Source organism: Suncus etruscus, chromosome 3, assembly GCF_024139225.1.
Source record: "Suncus etruscus isolate mSunEtr1 chromosome 3, mSunEtr1.pri.cur, whole genome shotgun sequence".
Taxonomy (NCBI): Eukaryota; Metazoa; Chordata; class Mammalia; order Eulipotyphla; family Soricidae; genus Suncus; species Suncus etruscus.
The window spans coordinates 154,420,128-154,447,338 of record NC_064850.1 but is presented as its reverse complement, the minus strand read 5'-3'; the positions used below and the strand labels follow the sequence as shown (position 1 = coordinate 154,447,338).

General features: G+C 40.3%; 2 protein-coding genes across 3 annotated transcripts in view; one reads left to right on the top strand and one right to left on the bottom strand.

Moving 5' to 3' along the window:
* Positions 1-27,211, top strand: part of KCTD1 (potassium channel tetramerization domain containing 1) — an 802,770-nt gene that overhangs the window by 185,725 nt on the left and 589,834 nt on the right. The window lies entirely within an intron of this gene.
* The window catches only part of TAF4B (TATA-box binding protein associated factor 4b), a 111,590-nt gene continuing 89,219 nt past the window's right edge, over positions 4,841-27,211 (bottom strand). The window contains exon 15 of the mRNA XM_049769555.1: positions 4,841-5,561. Coding sequence (XP_049625512.1) covers positions 5,397-5,561 — 165 coding nt within the window. The 3' untranslated portion in view covers positions 4,841-5,396. The remainder of the gene's footprint in view (positions 5,562-27,211) is intronic.

Below are 27,211 nucleotides of genomic sequence, written 5' to 3'. Positions count from 1 at the left end.
TCTTGTAAACTCCTGTCAGTGCCTTGTATATTTTGGATATTAGCCCCTAATATCCAAATAGTTTTTCCCACTCAGTGAGTGGCTCTTGTTAAAAGTTAACTTATTTCTTTTCAACCTCTAACTTAATTTGCAACTTGAAATTTTTTTTCTTGTTCTCAATATCACTGTCCTAAATATCTTACCCTTTTTTTCATTGTTCAGATTAAATTTTACTTCCTTTCTGAGCAATCTGTCACAATTGTTCCATTTGGAAGTAGTATCATTTCCCCAGATACCAATGAGAACATACACACCACCCCTTAGAATGCTACTTTGCATTGTATATATATGTCTCTCTTGACTAGAAGCATCATCATAGATTAGGATGATCATTATAATGATAACTGCATCATGAGACATTTTCTTGTTTTTTTTTTTTTTGGTTTTTGGGGCCACACCCATTTGATGCTCAGGGGTTACTCCTGGCTAAGCACTCAGAAATTGCCCCTGGCTTGAGGGGACCATATGGGATGGGTCCTTCCTTGGCTAGCGCTTTCAAGGCAGACACCTTACCTCTAGCACCACCTCACTGGCCCCGAGACATTGTTTTCTATAGTGCCTCTTGCCTGGAAATTTCTTTCAAATTTGTCATAAGAACATTTGACAACTCACTGGTTGGAATGATATTGCAATTCAGGCTGATTTTTAATACTGCGTTCATGGTTGGAGGATGCTGTTAATGATGCTACTGATTCATTTGGAGCAGTCAATTCTCCCCCCCCCCCAAACTACTGCAGGGGCTGGAGCAGTGGCACAGTGGTAGGGCATTTGCCTTGCACGCAGCTGACCTAGGACAGACTGAGGTTCAATCCCCCAGCGCCCCATTTGGTCCCCCAAGCCAGGAGTAATCCCTGAGCTCACCGGGTGTGGCCCCAAAACACACACACACACACACACACACACACACACACACACACACAACCTATTGCCTGTCTTGCTACCCTCCCCATAACTATCTGTATCTGCCTAAAGTATAGTGTACCTCCATCTATCCTATTTATTGCTGTTTGTGATGAAATAAAGAGCAACGAAGTTGTTGACAAATTTAGGATACAATAAAGTTTTTTTTGACTGAACAGTTTAAAAGAGTATCCTTTCCAAAATACATGCTTAGATCGTTCAGTGTAGAACTAAAATAAGGCCAACATATTGTGTGAGATCCTTGTTCCATTTGAATTTTCTTTGTTTTTTTGGGCACACCCAGCCATGCTTCGGGTTTCCTCCTGACTTTACATTCAGAAATTACTTTGTGGGCTCAGGAGGCCATATGGATCTTAGAATTAAACTCGGGTCAGCCGCATGCTGTTTCTCCTGTAAACAGCGTACATTCCACTGAGCTATTTCTTCAGCCCAAGTCTTAATTCTTTGGGAGCTTTTCTCAAAATTCTAATAAAACAAGTTATTTCCAATGCAATGTTAAGAAATAAAAACACTAAGGAAAGTTAAATTGCTGCATTAGAGCAGTAGTAATGTGGGTCAGGTGCTTGGCTTGCATGCAGTCAATCCAGATTCCATTCCCAGCATCCCCTATGGTCCACAGAGCCCACGAAGTGATCTCTGAATGCAGCCAGGCCCCCAAATACACACCTGCAGTGCTTGACAGATATTCCTGATTGTGCTTAAAAGTGATCCCACATGGGGTCTAGGGAACCAAATTTTAATTAAAAACATTCTTTAGGGACCAACGAGGTAGTGCAGCTGGGAGTGATTTCTACTAGACCTGAAGGTAGCCCCTAAGCACCATCATATATTGCCCAATCAGATAAGATAAATTTATTACAGCCCCCCTAAAGTGGACAGTCATTGATTGGCTCTAGTGAACTGCCATACAAGATTGTTATCTATTGTCTCGTTTTTAAAAAGTGAAAAGAGGTTTGATGAATTAAGACATTGGCAAAACAGTAAGTCAATAAGAATATCTAATTTTTTCATCTAACCTAACCACAAGGCTAAACATTTTGCAAACTGAGGAAACAGTACCTTGGGAATTATATTCTCTGTGTAGAAGACATACTTTTGGTTGTTGTTGTTGTTGGTTTTTTTTTTTTCCCGGTTTTTGGGCCACACATGGGGTGCCGGGATTCAAACCAACCACCTTAGGTCCTGGATCGGCAGCTTGCTATCTCTCCGGCCCGTTTTTTTTTTTTTTTTTTGTTTTTTGGGCCACACCCAGCGTTGCTCAGGGGTTACTCCTGGCTGTCTGCTCAGAAATAGCTCCTGGCAGGCATGGGGGACCATATGGGACACCGGGATTCAAACCAACCACCTTTGGTCCTGGATCGGCTGCTTGCAAGGCAAACACCGCTGTGCTATTTCTCCAGGACCCTGTTGTTTTTATTTTTGGGTCACACCCAGAAGCCCTCAGGGTTTACTCCTGGCTCTGTGCTCAGAAATCGCTCCTGGCAGCTCAGGGACCACATGGGATGCTGAGGATTGAATCTGTGTACATCCCAGGTCGGCCGCTTGCAAAGTAAACGCTCTATGGCTGTGCTATCACTCTGGCTCCTAGAAGATATACTTCATGACAGAAGTTAAGAGAATATATTAATGCCTTCCTTAGCTGCTATTAAGGTTTTCCTTCCAAGGAAGTTAAGGTCATGTTTTGCTGAACCCTTATTTCAGACACTAGCAATACACTCTACAGTTTCTTGCCCATCCTCCCCACACTATGCACCGCTTCAGAGCTTGCTTGCATCTACTTGCTCCTTACCAGGTACAGCCAGTGGAAATGCTGAACCATTTCGGCCTGGCTTGTCATTATTAGAGTTGGGAGACTTACCTGCAGCATAGGGGCTGGTGAAGGCATTTCACTGTTGGCTTGAGTTTTCTTTAACTTCTATAACATGTTCAGTAAAAAGCTGTTATCCCCAGTACCATCAGGGTGGTCCTAGGATTGTGTACTGCGGGGTATGATAGTATAGCAGTCTCAGCTTCTTCACTAGAACACTGCTTGGGAGAACCTCCCCACCTGCACCCCAAAAACTGTTCTTATTAAGGGTTGGGCTATAATGAATATATCTATTAACGAGCTCATAGGTAAAAAGAGTGCCTGGGTTGGGGATGTGGTTCAGTAGGACAGTGCAAGCTTTATATCCGAGGCCTAAATTTAATCCTTGGCATGTAAAATAAATAATAATTTTGAAAACGAGTATTTTTTTTGGGGGGGGCACACCCTGTGACGTGCAGGTGTTACTCCTGGCTATGTGCTCAGAAATCACTCCTGGCTTTGGGGACCATATGGGACACCAGGGGATCAAACTGTAGTCTGAACTAGGTTAGCGCATGCAAGGCAAACACCCTACCTCTTGTGTCACTGCTCTGGCCCATGAAAAAGATTATCTTAGTAAGAAAATTTTGATGGTCTAAGAAAAACTTCTGTAATGATATGCTTACCTCTTTTGTGAATAATATAGTATGCAAATTTACAACAAATTCAGAGAGAGTGATATGGTAACTGGCATCTGAAGTGAGATACTGGATACTCCAAAGTAGGCAATAGTCAAAAGAAGATCAGCTGCCTAGTCCCCAGAATCAGGCGCTGGTTACTAATAATAATAGTTCTCAAAACTAATGAAGCAAAGCTACTCATATAATAAAATAATTATTTTAATGAAGTATTTGAAATAATTTTAAACATCTGATCAATAAAATTATACACAAATACAAGCATAGCTGTGCTTTACAAAAAATAAAGCTAAGCATTTAAATATCAAAACCAAGATATCTCTTAGTCTTACCATATACATAATTTATAGCATAACTTTTGAGAAACAAAAACTGTGGCAAATTTGAAACTTACAAAATATGACCTTAACAGTTCCAACAGAAAAAACAGGATGAAGTGTAAGGAAATACTTGAGCTGTCCTTCCTCCTGATTTTTTCCCCCCAAGAACAGCTTTCCATTAAAAAAAAATCTTGGAGGATTTGCATTCTTTTGTGATTTGAATTACAGATTTTATTTTTCACCAGCTACATGCCACACAGGTGAAAGAAAAAAGTTTTGCTTTGCAAAACATCTGCTTTATCTTCAGATGAGTATATACGTACATATATGTATGACATGCTTTTCATAAGATATTTAGAACCAAGATTCCCAAGGGTGAGGTGCTGATACCATCTTTTTAGTATGAAATCCAAAATGACATCCTACATTACCACCAAGTATGATTTTTTTAATACAAGAAATTTAAAACTTAAGGTAAAATATTTTACAAAACTCTAAGAAATTTAAAATAATACTAAGAAAAAAGAACTCTTTTTCTCTTGAAATACTATAATTTGAAAATATTGCTGTATTTTCCTTTATTGCTGGGCTAAAGCTTTTTTTTTTTTTTTTTTTTTTTACTGTCAAGAAACATGAAGTAGGGCTAGAGTGTAGTACTGTAGGGTAGGGTAGGCCTTGCATGCAGCTGGGCTGGGTTCAATTCCAGCAACTCATATGGTCCCTCATAATAGCTAGTGTAGACCCAGAAGTAACACCTGAGCATTACTGGGTATGGCTCAAAATGAAAATTTAAAAATAAATAAGAAAGAAAAAGAAACACATACCAAATGTTTTGGACTTCCTATTCTACTACTGCTCCTTTGAGTAAGTATGTCAACATCATTTCTTTCTTATGATTTTTTTTTACTTTACCTTCTTCCTAAGTTCGAACAAATTGCCCCACCCCTCCTAACACTTCTCGCCTCCTCCATTTTTCAATGAGGTAGACTAACAGGTTCAATTTCAGGATCTCCTTGACAAGGATGTCCCTCATTTGGTACTAGAAGTTGTAAAGGAACAGATGATATGAACTAGAGAGCAGCAACCTCAACCACAAATGGTCCCCATTTCAGTTTTGATACCACTGGGGCTTACTCACCTCAAGCCCTAGGCTGTAGGCTGTGTCACCTTCAGTTGTTATAACTAGGAAGCAACTTGGGTTTTAGTCCAGAAAACCTAACCCTTTGTTTGAGATTGGTTCACAAGATATTTACCTTGGAAAGGGGTGACACTCAATTTTCTCTGTGTCTCAATGCAGGCTGTATTAGAAAAAGAGATCTCACCTTCTAAGTCTGGCGAATGAAGCAAGGAGTAACAAATATGGCTGTTATGTGCTACAATTAAATGCATAGATAGGGAGATGCCTATTTCTGTGTGAACTGCATTCATAACCAATTTTCAGATAGCAAAGCTGAATTCTTTCAAGAACCCTTTGGTACATATTGGTATAATAAAAGCTTAGAACTGTAAACAATGGTCTTTTCCAAATCGATGGTTATTTTTCTACGAACAGAAATTACAGGACAGTGCAACAATGCTCCTTATGTCTTCTTTGGCAGTAAACAGCAAGGATCTGGACAAGGAGTGGAGTGGTCACTTCAGAAGGGCAACATAGAGCTCTCGTGAATACTTCATTTCCCTTTGCTGTTCCATACAGAATATCAAGTCCCTGAGGCAGATTCTTGTGATTCTTGGACGAAGCAACTGTTTGCTGGCTGTCAGGCTGGATGCCCCTGAAGCAAGATTGTCTTTTAAGCCCTAAATCGAATAAAAAGAGAAACAAATTTAAGATAAGCAATCATTTATAAAGGAATAAAAGGAAAAGCTGTCAGTACAACCTGTCATTGGCCTCTGGTTTCTGAGCTGGTACCAGAAATAACATAATAGAGTTAGTTCAGCCCTCTGCAGCCTGGACTCCTGCACCTGATTCACTACCTTTTTCACTCTCTCTCCCACCTGGGCCATGTAAAGAGACTCTTATTTCTCCACTATTTCCTGCATATTTCAGGCCAGTCTCTCAATCAATCAGTATAATCTCCTGCTTCCTTACCAAGTGGTGCCAGGGATCAAACCCATGCCTTTCAATGCAAATCAGGCATTTATCATTAGGTTACAGCTCCATACCCAACTTTTGTTTTTAATCTTAAAATCTTCTGGGCATAATAAATGTCATCACTGTTTAGATTACAGAGGTCATTTCATTGGTTTATGTATATGCAAAAGCCTACTGTATTTCTTTTGTATATAATTGCAAATATGTATAAAAAGCCTTACAAGCTTCAGATCTATAGCCCATATCTCCAATGATTTCTTATTGTTCAGAACAGGTCCTTGAGCACTTAATACCTGAGTTATGTTAGGCACTTCCACTTCCTGCTTTCTTAGAGGATTCTGGGGGTTCCCCCCTTTTCTCCTCTCTTGCTGAAATGGGTGGGAGAAGTGATAAATTATGATTATGTTTTTCATAACCTGTGGCTGTATTATGTGAATAAATTCTAAACTGATTAAGTCAGAGAGATAATGCAGAGGGTAGGGCACTTGCCTTGCACAGCTGAGCTGGATTCCATTCCTGGCACCATATACGGTCCCTGAAGCTCACCAGGAGTGATACCTGAATGTTAAGAACTAGGAATAACTACTGAACACCACCAGGTTTGCACTCCCCCGCAAACCAAATTAAATTGCAAGCTTAGATGGTTTGCTTCCTGGGAACACAGTGGGGTTTCCTGTAGTGGGTCTGAAATGCCAGCCAAACTACCCAGGAGACCTGGAATGGAACTTGATGCCAACTATGGACCATCCATCCAATGATGCAGACACACTGAATTTGGGATGGATGGATGGTCCATAGTTGCCATCTTTTCTTGAAAGAGATGTAAACCAAGCCATGAAAAATCATGGGCACACTGGCCGTGGAACACAAAGATGGCAATCTCAGGAAGAGAGGGCAGGCCAACAGTCCACCCCAACGAAGCCATGTCTGCTGCATTCATCACCCAGAATCACCACTTTGTCGATGGCCCTGCTACACCACTCCTCTACAGTTCTCTTTGGGAGGACACCAATCTAAACAAACTTCAGGTAAATTTGGGCTGATATCACCAAGGCTTTTTTGGAGTGAGTGCAGACATCCTCCCCGTTTCCTCCTAGCAATTGAGAACATGTCCCACAAAAGTTTCAGTATCAGTAATAGTGCTTCGAATTTCTGAACAACTTAATTTGTTTGATGCTGTCATCCCTAGGATAAGAACACACCAATTTAACAGAATGGAGAGCTTCCTAAAACTTCTTCCATTGTTTTAATGACTTCATTGGAGATACAATAATTTTCACAAATTAGCTTAATAATTTACTTCTTTTTTAAATTTTTTCTTCCTTTTCTTTTCTTTCTTTCTTTCTTTCTTTTTTTTTTTGGGGGGGGGGTCACACTCGGCAGCGCTCAGGGGTTACTCCTAGCTCTACACTCAGAAATTGCTGCTGGCAGGCTCGGAGAACCATATGGGATGCTGGGATTCGAACCACCGTCCTTCTGCATGCAAGGCAAACGTCTTACCTCCATGCTATCTCTCTGGCCCCTTCCTTTTTCTTTTTTATTCTTCTTTTAATAACTTTGCTCTCACTTATCTGAAAGCAAATTTATTATGGTAAACTATGTCAACTATATGATGCATTTTTTTTTTTTTGGTTTTTGGGTCACACGCGGCGGTGCTCAGGGGTTACTCCAGGCTACCTGCTCAGAAATAGCCCCTGGCAGGCACTGGGGACCATGTGGGACTCCGAAATTCGAACCAACCACCTTAGGTTCCAGGTCGATTGCTTGCAAGGCAAATGCCACTGTGCTATCTCTCCGGCCCCATGATGCATTTTTAAAGAAAGGAAAAAAAATACTAAGGCTAGTAGCGTACAGCAGCAGGGCATTATATAAACAAAAGTATGAAAATGTTTAGCACTAATATTAAATACAATCTAAATGGTTATTAAAGCAAATTTATAAAATATTCAATTATTTGCAGCAATAATTGACTAACAGGGCTGGAGAGATAGGATAGCAGTAGGGTGTTTGTCATGCATACAGCCCATCCTAGACTGATGGTGGTTCAAATCGGGCATCCCATATGGTCCCTCAAGCCTGCCAGGAGCGATTTCTGAGTGCAGAGCCAGGAGTAACCCGAGTGCCACTGGGTATGACACCCCCCTCAAAAAAAAACAAAAGAAAAGATTGACATGAATGACTATCACAAATATATTTTGTGAAACAGGTGGACTAGGAAAAGAACAAATGGGACAAATGTGTACGAGTTCTTGCTCTGCATGTATGAGGACTGGATTCAGTCTCTGGAAGTGGGGGGAAAAAGGACACAGATGCAAAGGAATCTATATAGTTTAAGTTTATATAGAATTAAAAAGAAAACAATATAAAACAGGCAAACCATAGGATTCAAGATTATAGTTGCTGAACCAGGCAAGTAGTTTAGAGTTAGAGCACTTGCTTGTAGGAATCCCAGAGTTCAATTCAATATCCTACAGCTCCAAAAAACTTTACTATTCCCTTTGTGTGGAGAGGACTAGGAATAGCAGAAGTTTTCTGGACTCCAGTAATACTTTCTTCCTTGATCTCAGTATTGCCGGTATGTACATGCTGTGAATATTCAACAGACATGCTTATAACTTGTGCACTATTTTGTACAAATAATCTTTTATTATGCATCAATAAAAATTAGTTGCAATAGATAAAGAACTTACATAGAAAAGAAAAAGAGCAAAGAGATACAACTAAAGACAATCAGATGAAACTGTTAAAACAGAAATAGTCATCTGAGTAAGGAAGAAAAGGGTCACAGTTCATGTCTGTCATGTGACAAGCTTGATGGATTCAGGGTAAAGAGCCCTATTACAGCTGCCAGCAAAGGGTTGAAAAGGAGGTCATTCTAACAGGATACAGCAGAAGGCCTGAGGCAATGTTATAAATGAAACCAACCCCAAGGGACAGTCAGCAGTCCAACAGAAATGTCTTTCATAATTCACAACTTTAGGAAGATAGCACTTTTCCCCAAATAGTGACTGACTTAATAAATCTAACTGAACACAGATATATACAGATATCTGTATTTTTATTGCTCTAGATATATAGCATTTTTTTCCCCTTATGTGTATGATTCAACCCTACAATTTGAACTGTCAGTTTCACAGTGACCTAGTAAAGAGAGTGAAATGTGCATAAATTGCTTAAAAACAAAAAACTCACACCTGCCTTTTGGGTTTTATTTTTCAATTCCCTTTACCACACCAAGGCCTTTCCTCAAAGTTCCCCAGGACTCATTTCTGGTCATACTCCACTGTCAATGCTAAAGAACACTAATTGTCAGAAAACACTCTTGAGACAATCTACAATTTATTTCTCAAATTGAGTATGGTCCCAATAGACAATCTACATGAGGATATGCCTTAACCTGAATTCTTCACCTGGTCAAAAAGAGGGTAAAATGAGAAATTAAGTTCAATAAAATGAAAGAAATAATTCACTTACGAAGTATAGTAGAGGTGTTCTTCAAATAGTAATAAAATCTAATGATTAAACTCCAACACTGGCAAGTCAATTAAATTAGCTTCATCAATTTGTTTATCACTAAAGTCTCTCATTTTTATAGTAAGTTTTTTTTTTTTTTTTTTTTTTTTTTGGTTTTTGGGCTACACCCAGCGATGCTCAGGGGTTACTCCTGGCTGTCTGCTCAGAAATAGCTCCTGGCAGGCACGGGGGACCATATGGGACACCGGGATTCGAACCAACCACCTTTGGTCCTGGATCGGCTGCTTGCAAGGCAAACACCGCTGTGCTATCTCTCCGGGCCCTATAGTAAGTTTTTGAAGAAAACATTAATAAGAAAATATTGAACATGATTAGTAAACAATTTCATAACCACAACATATTCATGCAACTAGGGCCGGAGAAAAAGCACAGCAGGTAGGGCATTTGCCTTTCATGCAGCCAACCCAGGTTCAATCCCCCGAATCCCATATGGTCTCCCAAGCTTGCCAGAATTAATTTCTGAGCGAAGAGCCAGGAGTAACAACTAAGTGAAAATAACCAGTTATCCAATCTTTCATTTTTTCAAAGTAATAGAGTGGGTATTATAAAACAGCATATCAATTTCTTTTTCTGTGTGCCTTTATAGTACTGTTAAGCTATTTGAGAAGCAGAAATAACTTCTTTGTTGGCCCCTGACTTCATGAGATTGTCAGTGATATCATATGTGCCTTGGCTTCCAAAAACTAACATCCATGGTAGCTTAGTTTCATGCTATTCATGGGCTGATTCAACTAGAAATTTATTTTAAGCTAAGTTCCTACTATGAACACAAATTTATGTTCAGAATACACGGGAAAACTAAATATTGGTGATTCAGACATTTCTTCCCAAAAATTCACCTCAAATCACTTAACTTTTGCTGTGCCTTGGTTTCCTGATCTGCAAAATAGGAATACCAACAGTCATTATATCATAAGAATTAAGGGCCGGAGAGATAGCATGGAAGTAGGGCATTTGCCTTGCATGCAGAAGGATGGTCGTTAAAATCCCGGCATCCCATATGGTCCTCTGTGCCTGACAGGGGCCATTTCTGAGTGCAGAGCTAGGGGTAACCCCTGAGCGCTACCAAAAATTAGGTTGGGATCATGTGTAAACATTATATAATATACTGTATCCATTTTATAAATATCAATCCTTTTTGTGTTTTATTTATTTTTGTTTTGTTTGGGGGCCAAACTCAGGAGTTACTCCTGGCAGGCTTGAGGAACCAGATGGGATGCCGCAGATGGACCTGAAGACAAATGCCCCACCTGCTGTGCTACTGCTCTGCCCCTAAATATCAGTTCTTCTAACAAATTAATTATTTTATAATTAATTATTTAGATGGAAGGCACTATTGGTTTATAAATAGGAAAGAATATAATCCTAATGTAAACCTTTCCTTCCATCTTCTAACTCAATCTAGTTAAACTTTCCTATCATGTTCCAACTTTTTAAAACCTATAAACTTACAGAATAAATTGTCCTGCCACATTTGCCCTTTCCTACTCAATAAAAATAAATAAAATAAGAATTTTAGTGGTGATTTGAATGTCTAAAGCTAAATAAAGAGTTCACTAATAGGCATTTTCAGACATACATAAGGAAGATGAAAGATACATATGGGTAGAAAAGTTTTTCACAGGCTTCTCAAATTAGTGAAAAAGCTTTAGAGAATCAACTAAGCATATCTATAATTTCTATATACTAATGTCAGCCTCAAGTCATAAAATTAAGAAAACGATTCATCTTGTCCTCTTTCTTTGCATTTTTTTGTCTTCATAAAAATAAAGAAAATGCAAATGTGGTCCTGAATCTAAACCAGAAACAAAAATAGATATTTCAACATAAAGTGGAATCAAGAGGCAAGATTTGTACTTGTGAAATTCTCTGATTTTATTCTTGACATTTGTAATCCAAAGCAGCTCTTAAACATGACTTGACTAGTTGTGGTGAGATGAAGACTTGACTCCAGAAAACAAATAAACATTTTCTAAATTTTGGAAGTTAGAATAAATTAAGGTTTCCTCAAAGCTTGACTTAGTGTAACAAGATCACTGATAACCGACTCTACTAAAAAGATAAGAACCACTGCTAGGCAGGCCTTCAGGGGAATACAGAGCTGAGCACACTGAATTCCGTGTTTGACTACCCTCTGCTGGCCAACAAACTGAACTTCTAAAGCAACAGATCGCAACTTTTATTATCTTGCCTTCCTTTGACTTCTTTTTCATGACTTCAAAATACTGAAAAATCTGCACTTATTTGTGGGGTGTGGCTACTCCTGGTTCTGGGCTCAGCAATCACTACTGGCAGTGGGGGAGATGGAAAGAGGGTTTTATGGGATGCTGGGGATAGAACCTGAGTTGGCTGTGTGCAAGGCAAGCGCCCTACCTACTTACTATACTATTACTTATTACTCCGGTCCCAAACCTGTACTTCATCTGAGAATTTTGTATTGATATTTCAACAATTTTAACAGTATTAATGTCTAGAGTGATATATATAATCATGGAATGATTTCTAATTCTAGTTCTATTCTCTAAAGATGGGTTGTCCTTTGTTCCATCTTTTCCCTCAACAGTTAACTAAAACTTTGCAGCTCAAAAACTCACTGCTCAAGTTCCTAATGAAATCCTGCCAACTGAATATATCTGAGTAACATATTTTTTTTTCTGGCCACACCCGTTTGATGCTCAGGGGTTACGCCTGGCTAAGCGCTCAGAAATTGCCCCTGGCTTGGGGAGACCATATGGGGGATCGAACCGTGGTCCTTCCTTGGCTAGTGCTTGCAAGGCAGACACCTTACCTCTAGCGCCACCTCACCGGCCCCCATGTTTTAAGTAATTACTCTTCCACATTCTCTCCAAACAAATGTCAATAGAAGCATTTTACTTCTGATGCCTATATCTAAAAACTGGGTATCACCCTTATATCTTTCTTCCTCTACATTTTATGAGTATTATCACTTTCACAATTTTTTTAATGTTTTTTTTGGGTCACACACCCGGCAGCACTCAGGGGTTACTCCTGAGCTCTATGTTCAGAAATCGCTCCTGGCAGGCTGGGGGGGGGGGGTGCCATATGGGATGCTGGGATTCAAACCACCGACCTTCTGATTGCAAGGCAAACGTCTTACCTCCATGCTATCTCTCCGGCCCCACTTTCACAATCTTCTAATCTATTTGCTACATTTTCACTTCTATAATCTTCTCTTAGATTACTTCAATGATTTTCTATGAAATATCTCCACTTTCAGTGTTAATATTGCTCATATTTCAGAAAGAATAATCACCTTAAGATAATTAGGGCCCGGAGAGATAGCACAGCGGTGTTTGCCTTGCAAGCAGCCGATCCAGGACCAAAGGTGGTTGGTTCGAATCCCGGTGTCCCATATGGTCCCCCGTGCCTGCCAGGAGCTATTTCTGAGCAGACAGCCAGGAGTAACCCCTGAGCATTGCTGGGTGTGGCCCAAAAACCAAAAAAAAAAAAAAAAAAAAAAAGATAATTTAATATTGTTTCTTTGTTTTAAGTGCTTGAATCACAGGGTCAGAGATAGTACTGGGGTTAAGATACTTGCCTTCCATGTGGCTGATGATTCAGTCCCTGGCACAACATGATCCTGTGAGGACCACAGGAACAACTAACCTGACCCTTACTTAGAACAGACCTGGGAGTAGCCCCCAAGAATGGCTAAGTGTAGTCCACCCCCACCCTTCAATAAAATAAAATATCTTTTTTTATTTGGAGGGGGGGCACACCCGGTGATGCACAGGGGTTACTCCCAGCTATGTGCTCAGAAATCGCTCCTGGCTTGGGGGACCATATGGGATGCCAGGGGTTGGAACCGTGGTCTGTCCTAGGCTAGCGTATGCAAGGCAGATGCCTTACTGCTTGTACCATTACTCTGGACCCAAGATAAAATATCTTAATCACTAAAAATCTCCCACAGAAGCAAGTTCAAGATCAAGCACGACACAAATGGTTTTCCATAAACAACCCGGAATTCCTTATCATTTCTATGTGCCCTATCTTCAAATCACATCACTCTTTCTAAAAAAAAACTCAGGTGACATGTTTCCCCTAAGCTATATTTAGATCCGGTGCGATTCCTTTAAATTTTAGTAGTAATCTGTTTATTCTACCATCAAATGTATTAAGTACAATGGAAGCATTTCTTCAGCTTTTCTAGTAGAATGGGAAGACTTTCTATCTTCTATTTGTGTGGTATTTGGCACTTACTTGAGATCCATATCAATGGTGGTAGCATGAACATATATTCAGTATCAGCCAATAATTTCACTTATATGAAAGATGAAAAAAAAAGCATACTCTGGCCTTTGGGTCTTTTAAATTCCTACTGTCATTTTAGCTTAAGACATATTTGAGAGAAGAGTAAAGTTCTTTGATATCCTTTACACTAAGCATTGTAATATAGCTCACTAACTCATCCCCATCAAGCTGTCATCAAATGGGATTTACCAAAAGGCAATATTTTGTACTCCTTTCTCTAAGGGTAAGACCACTAAATAACCAAATAGTTAACTTCAAAAATGGTTCGCAACTTGATTGCAAGCTGAAAAAAGAACACAACTTTCTTTTTTATGATTATTTCTTTAACTTTTTTTTTTTTTTTTGGTTTTTGGGCCACACCCGGTAACGCTCAGGGGTTACTCCTGGCTATGTGCTCAGAAGTTGCTCCTGGCTTGGGGGACCATATGGGACACCGGGGGATCGAACCGCGGTCCGTCCAAGGCTAGCGCAGGCAAGGCAGGCACCTTACCTTTAGCGCCACCGCCCGGTCCCTATTTCTTTAACTTTTAATTAAAATATAAAGTTCTCCAAAAACTCAGAAAAATTATATCTTTTTTTGTTTGTTTGTTTTTTGTTTTTTTTTTTGGGTCACAGCCGGCGGTGCTCAGGGGTTACTCCTGGCTGTCTGCTCAGAAATAGCTCCTGGCAGGCTTGGGGGACCATATGGGACACCGGGATTCGAACCAACCACCTTTGGTCCTGGATCGGCTGCTTGCAAGGCAAACGCCGCTGTGCTATCTCTCCGGGACCCCAGAAAAATTGTATCTTAAGGTGTTTGACCCATTACATTTTTTTTTTTTGGCCACACCCGTTTGATGCTCAGGGGTGACTCCTGGCTATGTGCTCAGAAATCGCTCCTGGCTTGGGAGGGACCATATGGGACTCCTGGGATGGAACTGCAGTCCATCCTACACTAGCGCTTGCAAGGCAGACACCTTACCTCTAGCGCCACCTCTCCGGCCCTGACCCATTACTTTTATTATATAAAAAAAATTTTTTTTAATTACTGAACTTAAAAACAACTGTAGTAGAATGCCTGTCTCGAATACAGGCAGGGGATGGGTAGGGACTGTAACCCAACTATAATCATGTTACTTAAATAAAACATATATTTATAAAAAAAAAATTTTCCACTGGAGGTGCTCAACACAGTACCTTAGATATTTCTCCATGACTAGTAGACCACAAGGTATACATGTAATGCTCTCTCTTCAGCCCCTTTTCTTGCACGAAAATTTCTTTAAAGCACTGCCAGTGCTTAAATATTCCTTTTCTTTTCTTTCTTTTCTCTTTTGGTTGAGAGAATTGAAATAAGGCCATTTTCAGTAGTTCTATGGAGTTATGCAGTGGTGCTGGGGGGAGAGGAGTTGTATAGTGCCAGGGTAAAGATTTTCAGAACTTGCCTGGATTTTATCCTTAGAAGCTCACTAGTAGAGCACTTGCCTTGGCATGTGTATAAGAGCTTGTATTTCATTCCTTCATCTCCCCACCTCCTCCCAAACATAAAGAATAAAAAAATTTATATTGTTAAAAAGTATTATTTTGTGTATGTTCAAAATGAGTGCAGAACTGGGGCCAGAGAGATAGCACAGCAGTGCTTGCCTTGCAAGCAGCCGATCCAGGACCAAAGGTGGTTGGTTCAAATCCCGGTGTCCCATATGGTCCCCTGTGCCTGCCAGGGGCTATTTCTGAGCAGATAGCCAGGAGTAACCTCTGAGCACCGCCAGGTGTGGTCCCAAAACCAAAAAAAAAAAAAAAATTCAAAATGAGTGCAGAAAAGCAAACCAAACAAAAAATACAAACAAGCCAAAAATGTCATTACTGGGGCCAGTAATGACACAGCAGTTGCCTTGCTTCATGTATGTGTCTTGGATTCTCTCAACAACCCCACTCTTACACACACACACAAGGAGAGTTGCCTTGCCTCCTGAGTCAATGGATTCTCTCAACAACCACTATTCTCTCTCTCCCTTCCCCTTTTCTTTTCCTTTCTCTTTCTTCAATGTTCTCTCTCTCTCTCTCTCTCTCTCTCTCTCTCTCTCTCTCTCTCTCTCTCTCTCTCTCTCCCCCCCCCTTCCTCCCCCCTCCCAATCTCTCCCAATAATATCTGGGATACAGTTTAAAGTGTTAGAGCACATACTTCACATGAAGAAACCTTGAGTTTGATCCCTGCACTACACAATCCCCCAATTACAACCAGGAATAACCCCCAAACACCAAAGTTCCTGAACAACACTTGGGCAGGTGGGGAGCAAGAAAGACACTACCTTAAGGATATGGAAATTAAAACTATGACCTTCCATGCCAATAGTCTTTTAAACTACTTGTGCAAATTTCAGAAGTGAAGAATCACATTATCTATAAATAAAAAAGATGTATAATACTGATGAATGACAAACCCTTAGATTTGATCACAAGACTAAAATTACCAAGTAGTAGGGAGGAGGGTGAGAAAGAGACAAACTATAACTGATGTAAGAACACTGGTGGAGGGCTGGAGTGACATAGTACAGAGGAAAGGCACTTGCTTTGCTTACGGCTGACTCGAGTTCAATCACTGGCATCCCATATAGTCCTCCAAGTTTGCTGTGTGATTCCTGTGTGCAGAGCCAGGAGTAAGCCCTGAGCACTGCTGCAGGTGACCCCCAAATCAAACCAAACCAAAACAAAAGAACAGTGTGAAAGGTCTTGGGTACTTAGGGGCTGGTGAAGATATATTAATTTTTATACAACAAACTCATGAAAGGTATCACTATATAATTGTTACCCAAAATACAATAAGTAAATAATTATAAACAATTGCAACCAGAGTCAATACAAATCATGTTTGTCCCCTAACACATTTTGTCTCTAGGCTTAAAATAATAGGTTTAATATTAAGTATATACTCAAATAATGAAACTAATAAATATAGCAAACAAAATAATATCAGCATAGGTTCATTCAAAGAATTCAGTTTGGTTTTCTCCTGCAAAACACACAAAATGTACATACTTCTTTTGTTTGTTTTGGGCCACACCTGGTGACGCTCAGGGGTCACTCCTGGCTATGCGCTCAGAAATCGCTTCTGGCTTGGGGACCATATGGGACACTGGAAGATCTAACCACGGTCCATCCTAGGCTAGTGCACGCAAGGCAGACAGACACGGCTTACATCCTGCGCCACCACTTTGGTCCCAAAATGTACATACTTCTAAGTTATGAAAAAAAGTTGCTCATATTTAGTTTTTATGTAAATAACTTTCAAAATCTAACTTTCAAATAACTTTCAAAATCTAAATCTCATGGAGCATTGTATTTGTTTAGTTTTGAGGCCACATTGGTTCTGTTCTCAAAGATCATTCCTGGTGGGGCTTAGAGGACCATATGCTGGGGATCTAAATGGTATTCCAAGTATAAAGCATGTATCCTATCCTATCTCCTGTACTATGTCTCCAGCCTCCCTTATAGGGTAGTGCAAGACAAAAGACTAACAAGCTGTACTACCTTTCCAGCTCTGATATTCTTTTTTTTCCTGCATGAAATTATTTCTCCACCACTTGACATTTATTTAAATGCTGTGACTTACAATGTAGTTCGGGTGTGGCCAAAAAACCCCAACAAACAAGCCCCCAGTAAATAACCCCCCCAAAAAACAAAGTAGTTCATAATAGTCATGTCAGTTATTCAGTATTCCAACAGCAACTCCAGTGTTACCTTCCTTCCATAAATGTCTCAGTTTATCCAACCATCTACCCCCTCCCAGTATGCCCTCTTAACAGGCACAAAATAATTTAGTTTATAACTGCTGGTTACATATTATGGTGTTACTGAAATTACTGCTTGAGGATTTGCTGAGCTGCCATGTCTTAGTTGAGTCTTCTTTGCTATTGTTTTTGCTAATTGAGCTTAGTGGGCTTCAACACAACTTTCCTATCTAATTTTCTGTTCCCACTGAGCTGTCAGTGCTGTGAACTTTGGAGATGCTGCATGGCCTCATATGTGACCACTCTCACAGCAGTAACACTAAGATACTTTAAGCAGCCCTGTTATTTCTTCTTGTCTTGTTTTAGAGTCAGACCTTGCGGTACTCAGCAGTATTCCTGTCTCTGTGCTCAGATCAGACCTGGCAGGCTCAGGGGACCATATTGGATATCCTGGGTTTGGGATGTCAGTAGTAACCCTTGGACATCAAAAGGTATGGCTCCCCAAAGAACACAAATAAAATAAAAAACAACCCCCTAAAAGAGTTAAAAAATATATAAAATGATAGATCATACATGTTGCTAATAAGTTAAAAGGAAGGAAAAACAGCAGAAATTAGCACAACTTTTTGAGAAAACATTTAAAAGTATCTATAAAATTTTAAGATGTGTATACCTTGTAACAGGATCCCCTTCTAGATATCAACCTTTCAATAAAAAAATTTTTTTTTGGTTTTCCAGGCCATACCCATTTGATGCTCAGGGTTACTCCTGGCTAAGCACTCGGAAATCGCCCCTGGCTTGGGGGGGACCATATGGGACGCTGGGGGATCGAACCTCGGTCCTTCCTTGGCTAGCGTTTACAAGGCAGACACCTTACCTCTAGCGCCACCTCGCCGGCCCCACAAAACACATTTCTATATACATTTTAGAATAAAATTTTATGGATGATTCTCTTACAGTGGTTAAAAAAAAGCAGACAAACATCAAAATTTGGATTTGTGGTTGGAGTCGAGACCTTATACAACTTTGGATTTCTGGGAAAGTAACTAATATCTCCCATTGTTTAAAATAAAATTTAAAAAATATAATAGGAGGCATGGTGATAGCACAACAGCATGCCACATGGTTTATTGAATTTGCAAGGAGTAATTTCTGAGTGTAGAGCCAGAAATAACTCTTGAGTGCTGCTAATCCAATAATATACACACACACACACACACACACACACACACACACACATACATATACATTAGATTTTCTAGAAAAGTTACCAGAATTTGGGACCAGAGCACTTACTTGCACAGCAAGTAAGGTGCTTGTCTTACATGCGACTGACTCAGGTTTGATCCCCAGCATTCCATATTTCCCAAGTACCACCAGACATGACTCCTGAACACAGAGCCAGGAATGACCCCTAAATATGGCTGATGTGGCTCAAAAACAAGTTATCAGAATTAAAAAAAAAAGAACAAACACATTCTAGGTGACTGGTAATAGTTTTTTGCTTTTGTTTTTGGGTCACACCCAGCAGCACTCAGGGGTTACTCCTGGCTCTGTGCTCAGAAATCACCAGCAGGCACGGGAATCATATGGGATGCCGGGATTCAAACCACCATCTATCCTGGATCGGCTCCATGCAATGCAAATGCCCTACGGCTGTGCTAACTCTCCAGCCTCGTGACAGGTAATAGTAAACTTATTATTTATGCATTCTAAAACTTATGACAGAATTAGGTTGAAAATTACCTCTACCCCAATTCCATATACTAATATCACCTGTATGGTCAGACCCAACCACAGCTGGGAGTGCTCTGTGGTTGGGAATAAAAATTGTTGCCTGGAGAGAAAGGAAATAAAAGGCAGCAAGGGATCATGGAGGGTGGCAGAAAACAGGCTGTATGAGAGACTTAGTTAGAAGTCATGTGGAGGGGCCGGGTGGTGGCGCTGGAGGTAAGGTGCCTGCCTTGCCTGCGCTAGCCTAGGACGGACCGCGGTTCGATCCCCCGGCGTCCCATATGGTCCCCCAAGAAGCCAGGAGCAACTTCTGAGCGCATAGCCAGGAGTAACCCCTGAGCGTCACAGGGTGTGGCCCAAAAAAAACAAAAAAAAAAAAAAAAAAAAAAAAAAAAAGAAGTCATGTGGAGAAATGCACATGGCAGTTTGGGCCGTGTAATAAAGCTGGCTGTCTCCTGAAACTTCATCTGATTGTTTGTGACTCTGCATTATCCTGCAACCTTCAGAACCGCCAGCCAAGAGGTTACATTGGCCTTGCCGAGAAAGGCCTCAACACAACACTAGGACTCAATATTTTAAATTAATACAACAGTTGAAGAGTCTTTAATTGTCACTATTCAATAGTTTTCTCATATATGAAAAGGGAGTTTTAATCCAGTATAGTCATGAAAAATTTTGGTGCACCCCAAAAAGTTAAGTGCTGTGACTTACTCTTTTCTACTATTTTATTTGTTTTTGGACCATACTGATGGTGCTACAGGGACCATGTGGTTTGAAGTTCCCACATGCTAAGCATGCATTCTAGTTCTTTGAGTTATCTTCTTCTATACCATTTTCATTCCCAGCAAGGTTAACATCCCTTCAATCCCAAATACTATCTATCTAATCTTTACTCTTGCTGTAAGCAGTATGATCTTAAAAGTGTGACAGACATAGATCTCCTGCAGCTCCAATCAATAATCATTTGTTTGAACAAGAAATCTAACATCTTATAATACTTGTCTAAGGAGTTCTTATCATTCAGAGAATGAATACTTTCCAAACCAAATGTTTGCATTAAAAAGGACCTTATAGCTACCTATGTAATGAAATCCATGTTAGTTTAAACACTATTAGATGTTGCTCCAGAACTCTAAATATTATATTCCAAGGAGCTCTGGTTTTAATCATTCTAATAACTATCTTTATATAAAGGTGGATAGGAATAGAGAAGAAAATCAATATTATGACAGACATAAAACAAAGGATAGTTATAGGATACTATGCTTAAGTAAGAAGACAATCACAGGTCTGCAAAAACATGTCACTCCTATCAATTGTATTAAGCCTGCAAAATCATGTGGCATGGCCTTGCAGAAATACTTCTAGGTGGCAGCCCACAGTCCAAATACCTGTACTTAATGGTCCTCAAATGATGTTATAAATATCCAAATGGCCGCTGGCAGAGAAAAGGTTCCTAACCCCATGTCTAGTGCTTTGGAAGCCTTATCCTGCTCCCTGGCAAATGATTCTTAGAAAGGTTAATAGGGAAAATAAATTGGTCTAATACCATCTTCTCTGAAGAAGAAGCAATGAATTCCATATTACTCTTTTGTCGCCTTATATTTCCTCTTACCTGTCATTATACATTAAAAAAGGGCCCGGAGAAATAGCACAGTGGCGTTTGCCTTGCAAGCAGCCAATCCAGGACCAAAGGTGGTTTGGTTTGAATCCTGGTGTCCCATAGGTCCCCCGTGCCTGCCAGGAGCAACCCCTGAGCACCACCGGGTGTGGCCCAAGAACCCCCCCCCCCCAAAAAAAAAATCATTAGTTTTATCCATGCAATTCCAGAACATTTCACATTCCCCAAGCTTCATTTTATTGGACAGGAAGCTGCTGCTGAGGGCTTCCTGTATTTGTGTAAAAGAAACAGGAGCCAAACTACCCAGCACTTAATTAGTTGGCTTTTACTTCCCAGTAGGGGTAGTCCAACACATAAATAACAGGAAGGAGAAAGGAAACAACACTTTCAAGCTTTATCACATAAAGGTAAAAAAATGACTACACCTTTCTTTAAAACCAGAAGCAGTTCTAGAACTTCATCAGTTCCTTTAGGGTTTATGATTTGAGGATATTATATTAAAGAGAAAAAATGAAAAGGGAGAGAGAATACAATGACTGGCATTTGCCTTGCATGCAGCCAACCCAGGTTTGATACCCAGCACCCCCTTTTGTCCCCAAGTTCCACCAACAAAACAAACAGAAAAAAGAGCATATGGTAGAGTTCTCATTTCCTGTTTTAAACAGAAAATTGCCATTAGATTTAAAACACCCTGATTAAAAAAAAATCAACAACAAAGATAAAGCAATAGTTGGCAAATTAGAAAATATGAATTGTCCTAAAATGTCACCAGCTCATCACAAAAATGATATTTTCTTTCTCTCATTTTTGTTTTGGTTTTAGGACACACCTGGCAGTGCTCAGGGTTTACTCCTGGCTCTTAGTTCAAGGATCAATCTCAGGTTAAGGGGGACAATATGTGGTGCCAGGTACCAAACCAAATCAGCTGCATCCAAGGAAAATGCCATACCAACTACTACTAATTGCTTTGGCCCCCAAAATGGATATATTCCATTCATATCGGCATTACTTAAACATTAGCCATAAAATAATTCTGTAAAGTCTGATAATTCCTAGTATCTAAGCAGAAAGTTCAGGAAATACAGAGGAAAATACAGATTCTCAAAATTAAAAAGCATCCATTGGGACTAGGAAGATGGCTCAAAGAACATGGGGATCTGGCTCACTCACTGGCACTGCATGGTCTAGTACTGTGCAAAGAGGAGTGTCTAGTACCACTAGATGTGGCCCCCAAATAAAACCAAAATATACGACAAAACAGGCAATTCAATGTATCCATAGCCTAAATTTCAGTTTGAAATTTAAAGTTTTGCATTTTAGTGTCAAGAATTTATAAACTTTGAGAGTCAAAAGTGTTCGGGCTGGAGAGATAGCATGGAGGTAAGGTGTTTGCCTTTCATGCAGAAGGTCAGTGGTTTGAATCCCAGCATCCCATATGGTCCCCTGAGCCTGCCAGGAGCAATTTCTGAGCATAGAGCCAGGAGTAACCCCTGAGCGCTGCCGAGTGTGACCCAAAAACCAAAAAAAGAAAACATTTTGTATTTGTGTTTTTTGTTTGGGGGCCACACCCGGTGATGCTCAGGGTTTACTCCTGGCTATGCGCTCAGAAAAAAAAAGTGTTCTTCCTCTTCTTTACCCCTCAAAATATATGAACTTTCTCATATTCAAACACAATTAAAAGCCACTTAAATATCTGAATATTATAAGTCAGGAAATGTTAGTGTTTCTAAAATTTGTGACAAATTCACAAATGAGACAAAGCAACTAGGGAGGTTAATAGTTAACATTTCAAATTCTCTATAGGTTATTGATGTGAATGAAATAATTGATGTGTCATTGATTTAACTGAAATAATGTATTACAACTATGGTGACAGTTAAGACTATACTTCAGGTGCCAGAGTGATAGCACAGCCATAGGGCATTTGCCTTGCATGCTATCAACTCGAGAATGACCCAGGTTGGAACCCCAGCATCCCAAACGGGTCTCCTGAATCTGCCAGGAGCAACTTCTAAGAGCAGAGCCAGGAGTAACCCCTGATCGCCAAAAACCAACACCCACCCCCAAAAAAGACTACACTTCAGGCCAAGGACAAAGGAAGTACTTTACATTTTCCATTATTTAAAATATTGTAAGCCAACCAGTAATTTCACTTTTAGATATCTATCCCCAGGAGAGAAAAACATTCAAAAGAGCATATGCACACTATTATTCATTGTAGAACTCAGTACAATAGCTAAAATTTGGAATCATTTTACTAATTGTGGAAAATGTCAAGCCTTCTCTGTCATAAATAAAACTTAAAACTAAAAATTGATCTCCCATATGATTCAGTAATACTACTCCTAGGAATATACCTTAGGAATGCAAAAACACAATACAAAAATGCCCTCTGTACTCCTATGTTCACAGCAGATCTATCAACAATAGCCAGAATCTGGAAACAACCCAGAGACCCAACAACAGATGAGTGGCTAAAAAAACTGTGGTACATCTACAAAATGGAATTTTATGTAGCTGTTAGGAAAATTTTGAAATCATGTAATTTTCCTTTCCATGGATGAACAGAGATCATTATGCTGACTAGAAATAAGTCAGAGTTGGGGCCGGTGAGATAGCATGGAGGTAAGGCGTTTGCCTTCCATGCAGAAGAACAGTGGTTCGAATCCTGGCAACCCATATGGTCCCCCGTGCCTGTCAGGGGCGATTTATGAGCATAGAGCCAGTAGTAACCCCTGAGCGCTGCTGTGTATGACCCAAAAACCAAAAAAAAAAAAAAAAAAAAAAAAAAAAAAAAAAAGAGCGATGAGAGATAGATAGAACAGAATAGTCTCACTCATCTGTGGGATTTAAGAAAAATAAAACACAGTATGGTAATATAACTAGATACAATGGAAATGAGGATCAGGGGCCGGAGAGATAGCATGGAGGTAAGGCGTTTGCCTTTCATGCAGAAGGTCATCAGTTCGAATCCCAGTGTCCCATATGGTCCCCGTGCCTGCCAGGAGCAATTTCTGAGCATGGAGCCAGGAGTTTCCCCTGAGCAGTGCCGGGTGTGACCCAAAAACCACAAAAAAAAAAAAAAAAAAAAGAAATGAAGATCAGGGGCCGGAGAGATAGCATGGAAGTAAAGCGTTTGCCTTGCATGCAGAAGGATGGTGATTCAAATCCCAGTATCCCATATGGTCCCCCGAGCCTGCTGGGGTGATTTCTGAGCTTAGAGCCAGGAGTAGCCTCTGAGCACTGCCAGGTGTGACCGCCCCACCCCAACCCCCCCAAAAAAAGAAATGAGGGTCGGAATGATCAGCCCATGATCTGAAGCTTACCATAAGGAGTGGTGAGTGCAGTTAAGAAAAATAACTACACTAACAATTACCACAACAATGATAGTGAGAGAGAAATAAAATGCCTGTCCCAAAGACAGGAGGGATAGGGGAGGAGTGAAATGGCAGACAATGGTAGTGGGAAAGTTGCACTAGTGAAGGGGGAGTATACTACATTTTATGACTAAAACCCAACTATAAACATGTTTATAGCCACAGTGCTTAAATAAAAATGAAAGAGAAAAATATAGGAATCTAGATATCCATTAACATCTAGATATATAGATCATAAAGATGTGGTATATACACAATGGAAATTACATAGCTGCAAGGAATAAAAAAAATCATGCAATTACAGCAACATGATGGAACTGGAAAGTACCATGTTAAATGAAGTAAGCCAAAAGGATAAACACAGGATAATATCATCACTTATATGTGATATTCAGAATAACTGGATTAGGGGATGCAGTGTTTTAAAGGTGGTAGGAATGGGAGCTTCCTAGATCATTCTTGTCCCAGAATATAGGAAGAAAAAAGAAACAGAGTGGAGGGCAGGGATAAAAGAGACAGATAAGGAGCAAGGTTGGGGCAGAGGTAGGGGTAGCGGTCAAGGAGATTCAGGTACATCAGTGGTGGAAAGGAATGATAGAGCTAACTATCCAAACCAGAGTCAATGCTAAAATCATGAGACCCAAACTTTACCAACCAAATGTAAAAAAGTGCCTGCCAAAATGGCAGGTGGCAGAGAGGGGGAAGGAGTGGGTATCTGGTGTTAGAATACTGTATGTCTAAAACTCAATGGTGATTAATAGGGAGCTGAGGAAGGAGAAATTAGGTGTGGCTTAAAAAATAATGTATTTGTTCAGCAAGACCAAAAAGTTCTGGAGATACACTGAAAAATATTGCATACCACTACTAATAGTTAAGACAGCTAAAAAAAATATTAGGGAACTTAAGAGATATAACTCAGTGTAGAGCTCCTTCCTTGCAGGTATGTTGTCACATGTAGAATGTGAGCCTTGCACTGCAACTGTGAACCCTCGTGTTATATGTGTAATTCAAATGCGAACCCTATAACCATGAGTTGATACATGGGTCAAGAAATAGCTTTATCATGTATGTAATAAAGTTGTTTAAATTAAAAAAAAAAAAGAGCTTTATTGGCAAAAAGTGTTCAGGTTGGGAGATGTCCATAAAGCAACCACTCTGTCTAAATGAGAGAACAGGGGAGCATAGAAAGGAGAATTCTAGACCAGTGGGATTCAGAATAAATAATAAAATTCGGGGCCGGGCGGTGGCGCTGGAGGTAAGGTGCCTGCCTTGCCTGCGCTAGCCTAGGACGGACTGCGGTTCGATCCCCCGGCGTCCCATATGGTCCCCTAAGAAGCCAGGAGCAACTTCTGAGCGCATAGCCAGGAGTAACCCCTGAGCATCACAGGGTGTGGCCCAAAAACAAAAAAAAAAAAAAAAAAAAAAAAATTCACTAAGGGCTGGTTCTTTGAAGGCCTTATCTGCAAACCTAAATAAAAAAGGGTGGTGGTGGTGGGGTAAAGTGAGGAAAAATTGCCCTTATCTTTAGTTTTTGGTACAAGGACAGTTGTCCTTGTCTATATTGATCTTTGACTGAGTATCAGTTCTTCCTTCTATTCGCTTGTTTATTTTTGCAAATCCAGGTATCATGAGTGCAAGGCATGTACTTTGCTATTAAGCCATATCCACTGACTCTTCCACTCCTATGGAAGATGTGGCTACAAGTCAAAATAGACTGATTCTTGCGATAAAACTCTTTATCCCCTTTCCTGGGGATTAGCATAAAAGAAGCTGTTTGCCTTTATGACAGGGCTTTTTTTTTTTTTCCTTCAAGTTCCCACTGCTTGTTGTTAATTTTATAACAGGTTGCTGACTCAGATCTGGTGCTCTTGCTGAACAAGTGGGCATAGGAAAAGTGTAAGTAGAAGGTAGAACAGAACAAAATGACATTATCCCCAAAGAGGTAAACTATTCTCTGCCTTCTAGTCTCTTTCCATGAAAGAAATATTGTACCTAAGACCTATTTTTTTTTTTTTGCTTCTGAAAGGTATACATAAAGAGAAAAGATGAGGGACCAGATACCTAGTCAGTTAACTATATGGTTCCTTGAGTACTGTTGGAAATGACACTTGAGTACAGAGTTAGAAATAGTTCCTATGGACTGTAGAATGTGGTTCCCAAATTTCCATATAAACAGATACACAAAAAACAGAGAGCACTTATACATTATTCCAGTGGTCCTCAAACTATGGCCCGCGGCCACATATTGTATTTGCATCTGTTTTGTTTCTTCATTGCAAAATAAGATATATGCAGTGTGCATAAGAATTCGTTCATGGGGCCGGGCGGTGGCGCTCGAGGTAAGGTGCCTGCCTTACCTGCGCTAGCCTAGGAGACGGACCGCGGTTCGATCCCCCGGCGTCCCATATGGTCCCCCAAGCCAGGAGCGACTTCTGAGCGCATAGCCAGGAGTAACCCCTGAGCGTCACCGGGTGTGGCCCAAAAACCAAAAAAAAAAAAAAAAAAAAAAAAAGAATTCGTTCATAACTTTTGTTTTTACTATAGTCAGACCCTCCAATGGTCTGAGGGACAGTGAACTGGCCCCCTGTTTAAAAAGTTTGAGGACCCCTGTATTATTCTATTTAAGAGATTTCTAAATAGAATGGGGATGGACTGAGGACACCAGCAGCCTCTGCCCACACTCACCATCTTCTTGGCAGAAAAATGGCCCAGATTCGCTACCAAGCTCCAAAAGAAAATAATAGCTGCTGATTTTCCCTAAGTAGTCTGGTCCAGGCTGATACCTCTTCCGTATTCTCAGAACAAGTGGGGTAGTTTTCCCTTTCTGCCTGAAGTCACAGCAGCCCACAGCCAAATCCAATACCCTCTGACAAAAATGCCCAGCTCCGCAACTTAACCTTCTTAAATTGTGGAGTCAACAAATTTGTTCCAGATCTATAAATCCTGGAACGAGGCCTCAATATGTCATACTAGGGGCTGGAGTGATAGCACAGAGGTAGGGTATTTGGCCTACATGCGGTTGACCTGGGATGGACCTGGGTTCGATCCCCTGGAATCCCATATGGTTCCCTGAGCCTGCCAGGAGCAATTTCTGAATGCAGAGCCAGGAG